The sequence below is a fragment of the Centruroides sculpturatus genome, unplaced genomic scaffold (genome assembly GCF_000671375.1).
Source record: "Centruroides sculpturatus isolate CEXI.00-Female unplaced genomic scaffold, Cexi_2.0 scaffold20, whole genome shotgun sequence".
NCBI classification, from domain to species: Eukaryota; Metazoa; Arthropoda; class Arachnida; order Scorpiones; family Buthidae; genus Centruroides; species Centruroides sculpturatus.
In genome coordinates, this window is record NW_019384333.1 from 202926 (window position 1) to 207988 (window position 5063).

At 29.0% G+C, this 5063-nt stretch overlaps 1 protein-coding gene across 1 annotated transcript in view; it reads left to right on the forward strand.

The window, feature by feature from the left end:
* Window positions 1-3014, forward strand: part of LOC111631164 (low-density lipoprotein receptor-related protein 1B-like) — a 37780-nt gene extending 34766 nt beyond the window's left edge. Inside the window, exons 17-18 of the mRNA XM_023375367.1 lie at window positions 599-727; window positions 2740-3014. Of these exons, the coding sequence (XP_023231135.1) occupies window positions 599-727; window positions 2740-3014 (404 nt within the window). The remainder of the gene's footprint in view (window positions 1-598; window positions 728-2739) is intronic.
* The last annotated feature ends 2049 nt before the right edge of the window (window positions 3015-5063 follow it).

Genomic DNA, 5063 nt, shown 5'->3' on the forward strand with positions numbered 1-5063 from the left:
CCATCTAGCAGTCTTTGTGGTGTGTTATATTGTTTTCCAAAAAATGGTGTTATATCAAATATGCCATTCTTTTAACTATCAAATATCAGTGTTGATCTGTATGTGTATATATATACACAGATCAATATTGATATTTGATTATTTATATATATATATAGTGGATTGGGCCAATGATAATGAGTAAGAAAAATTTCTTGTAGAACGTAGAAGTCAGATTACCCATTTCAGATTTATTATAGGAAATAATACTTTAATGTTTTCTTATTGAATAATTAATATACAGAGCTATCATTTTGTTTTTTAGTAAATTATATGTTTATTAAATCCTGCAAATTTGATATCTAGTAATACGTACAAGTGATACACTCACTAACTTAACATTAATAACTTTATATGGTAATGAATAAAATAATATAAAAATGCAAAAAATAACAATTTTTGCATATAGTTTTAATCATAAATTGATAAATAAAATGATTCAAATAAATTATTAATTGTATTTAATTCATTTTCATTATATAACTTTATTTTTTTTATATGATCTTCATTTGAATTTTTTTACCTTATTTATATTTTTTTTGTATTTTAATTCTTACAGTTCATAATGTTACTACTTCTCTCTGTCCTGACAGTAAATTTGAATGCAAAAATGGTGTATGTGTTGATATGGATCTTCTGTGCAATGGAGAAAATAATTGTGGTGATTACTCTGATGAATCAGAATGCAGTAAGTTTTAAAAATTTAATTTTATTATGCTTTAGACGTTAATTTTTAAAAACTCATTTATATATATCATTTTCCATAAATTAAAGATGAATTTTGAAGATCTTTAGAAAAATGTAATAATGTTTAAATCCATTTCTTAATAAGATACACAAGAAATTATTTACATAACATTTTACATAAATTGAGACATAAGAAATAACTCAAATTTACAATGACATTGCAGAATCAGATTTGATATTTATATGCTTATAGTGTGAGGGTAGACTGCAAACAATTCTGATAATAATATTCCTTGTGTCTCAAATAAATTTCTAAATTTTTGTGTATTTTAAAAAGGAGATTATTAGATGATTTCATTTTTCTTTAAAGAATTCAAAGCATACTCAATTATTTTCAACATGGTTTGATATTTAGAGAGAATTTATCTAGAAAAATTGTGAGGTTCCAGACAGGATCCAAACCCCTCTCTAAATGTGTTAAAAATAGTTTTATTATAGACAAGAAAATGTATAAAATAGAAGCAATGCAAATGTAAATAATGTAAGTCTCTAGTGAGACTCAAGCACATGTTAATGTAAGACCAAAGAATTTGAACCTTGACTGAAGCTCATAGAACAGATAAAAGTTTGAGAAAAATGGGGAAACAGAATGTTTTAACAAAGAGAAAGTGTCTTGTTATAGTTTTTAAAATTCTTGCATAGCAGGAGAGAAAATACTGTGTAACATATATGTGAAACTTTCAGTTTGATCAACATCCCTCAGTTGCAGGAGAGTGCAATTTCTGGTGAATACTGAAGATCAATCTTTTTCATGACACAATCTGGTCTAATTTCACTTGTTGACAAGAAAAGAATCAATTGAAAGATGATGGAAAGAGTAGGGACCAATCAGAAGACAAATTCAGGAATAAAAATCCTTTGTCCATGAAATTTGGGGTTTATAAAGTCAGATTTATCTCTCCCAACATCATGAACTTGATTCATCAAGGGTCTTCATTAGAAAATAATCAAATTCTTTGATCATAGACTGAGTGGAGCATCTTTTGTATGAAATTGTAAGTCTCAGTTTTATCAAATCAATGAGTTTCATCTATAAGAGTGCTCTGCCTCACCCCCTCATACTGTCCCTTATTCCTCATTCATTTTGACATGATTTTGAAATTGTTCCCACCTTTTACTTCCCCTTTGAAAATCTCACAAATGTGTAGGTGTGAACATAGAAGTTTGCCTGACCATCCAATGAAATACCTTCATAATTATAACATGGCTTTAGTTTCTCAGCTAAATTGTCTCTCAATGCTATTTTGAAGAAAAATTTTGATTCATTTATTAATCTGTAAAGAATATAGAATTCCATTGTTTATGTATCCAATTGATACAAAATACACAAAAATTGAAATTTTTCTCTTGAAAGTAAGGAGCTTTATTTTTAGTTCCTCAGCATAAAATTCATATTAATGAAGCTTTATAGATTTAAAAGAAGGAAATAAATTTCTGTTCTTGCTGGTACGAAATCATAACAACACAAACATCAACTGAATTCTGTTAGTTGCCTACCTATAGTCAAATTACTTTGTTTATAATTGATAAAATTAACCTTATTACAGCCTGGCAGTTCATTTAGAAATTATAACAATGAATTCTTAGATTGATAATTTTTGGATATTTGAAGTTATATATTTAGAAATGCAAAATATCAGGAATTTTCTATAGTTCTTTTATGATACATTACATGAACATAGTGAAATGTCAGTAGAGTTATAAAACTTCAATTTAATTTATTATTATTTATTGCAATTGAGGCAAGAAATGGAATTGACAAAACTGTCTCTCATAGAATGTGAATGCTTTTTATATAAAAAAATTTTTTTTTTATTAGTTAATGTTATATGATAAATCTTGATAATTCTTACAGTAAATAATAAGGGTTGTCTTCAAGATTTTTTTCTTTAATTTATGGGCACAATATATTTTAAGAAGGATTTATTTCTAAAATAAAATTATTATTTATAGATATAAATGAATGTTTGATAAGATCTAGCTGTGCTCAAAAATGTGAAGATTTACCTATTGGCTACAAATGTAGTTGCTCTGAAGGTTATAAATCTCAAGATGGTGGACGTATTTGTGAAGGTAACTTTGTTTTACTTACTTTTAATCTTTCAAAACTTGTGAATACTCTTACAGAGAATTATTTAATGTATATGAAATTTCTTTATTTACTAAATCAATCTACAGAAAACCTCAATTACAGGCTTGTTTATAATATACAAAGGAATATAACTTAAACACTAACTGATCTCCCCAGTTAGTGTTTAAGTTATATTCTGTGGAGGAGTAAAGAAAAATTTAAACAAAAATTGAAAAATGTAAAAATTTAAATTTTAAAATATTAAACTTTAATATTTGTAAAGTACTATATTATTTTTCCGACTTTTCCAACGATTATTGACACTACTGCGTGCCGGAAATAGCCGTTCCCTAACGGGTACTTTACGCGGATTCGCGTTAGTGTGCCAGGCCTGGACTTTAAGCGTGCACCGAATTAAATAATGACAAAGTTTGTCAATAACAAAAATCAAATATTTAATTAAACTTCTAGTAATAAACTATATACAGTATTTAGTAAAAATCAAACAATAATTTATTCAATGAAATTCAACAAGAATCAATCCGACAAACTCAAATCAATCTATTTCTAACTTAATTCTATTCCCCTTTGGAATTCGACAAAATCAAAGAATTAACTTATAAACAATAATTCTTATAAATTAAAGATCCTAATCGTCACCTCAATATACTAGGAACCTATTTCCTCAAACTCTCAAGACTTTCTATAATCGTCGATCCACAAATCGAATAACTTCAAAATCCTATCGGACACCTCTCTCGTTCACTGCTACGAAGCTCACCAAAGCTCGTTGCTATCAGGAATTCACCTCGTTCGTTTTCACTTGAGTTAGAGGCTTTATAGTGTGAGGTGACGTCACAATTCTGAATGAGCTCACTCTCCTCATTTACATACTTATCTGTAACATTAAATTTTTCTTGTTTATCTGGCAGATTATTTTCCGACAATACTTCGCTAACCTTTTACATTATTCTTTTTAACAATTATCGGGATGCTTTATTCTTTTAAGGTTTAGCGATTCCTAACTGGGTTGTGGGGTCTTCCCCCCCCTTTTTCTCGGTGCGGACTTACTTTTTTCCGCTCGGGAAGCGCAAGTGTGCGCGAGTTTTTCTACGGCGCTTTTCTTTCGTCGGTGAGTTGGTTTTTCTTCTATTTTTAAGTTACTAAGGTGAATGGTGAGGAAACCTTCATTCTAACAAAACATAAGCCCCAAACAAAAATAGAATAATAAGCAAAATAAAAGTAAATAAAAATAACGTTCGGACTTGGTTCCTTACATATTTACATTTGATTTTACTCTTGATTTTTATTAGTATAATGTATAATATACAGTTATGTTAACATCTCCTATTCTCACTCAGATTCTTTAAAAATATACAGCCAACACACCTTAATACTGAGAATGCACATTTATTCAGCTAAACAAACGTTTTTAACCCATTTCATGGGCCATCATCAGGTTAAAGATGTTCGAATCCATGCCATTATCGAACACATTCAAATTTAAATTATATTAGAATATATGTTGAAATTAAATTACTTAAACAAGCATAATAAAATTAATACAATAAATACGAAAAACAAAATAATATAAAAAGGAATACAAAATACGATAATTTCCCGCAATACAATATGTAAACATTTTTTATATAGTAACACAGGTTTTCATTGAGCGTGGTGGATGTATCATCTTACGAGTTTTTTCTGATTATGTATTTCTATGCCGACGGTAAAATGGTTGCATCCTTATAGTTTAAACATTTATCCGTCAAGCTAGATCTGTAGATCTCGCACTTCTCTGTTGTGGCTGCAAGTGTTGGCGAGTGTTGGTTGTACCTTTGCAATTATTCTGGCAAAGTTATGTTAACAATTTTTCAATAATAATATAATTTTCATATACATGTATAGATAAACATTTTAGGCACAGTAAAGTTCAAATTCTGCCTTCTGATTTTTGATCCATCAAAAAGAATACCTTATGACTCTTTAAACTCAGACTAAGTCTGTTTATTTGATGACTGTTTACAATATAATACACAGCAATGTTTATTACTTGCTTGTAACAACATAGTCTTAGGCTAGGCTCCTCTCCCAACGATCACGTTGCCTTATATCTATTTTTAGATCCGGTGGCCGACCAATCCAGAGCTAGGCTGAGCTGAGCTTTCTATCAGGTCTGCCTTGCTTGACATTCCTGTCTTGACTT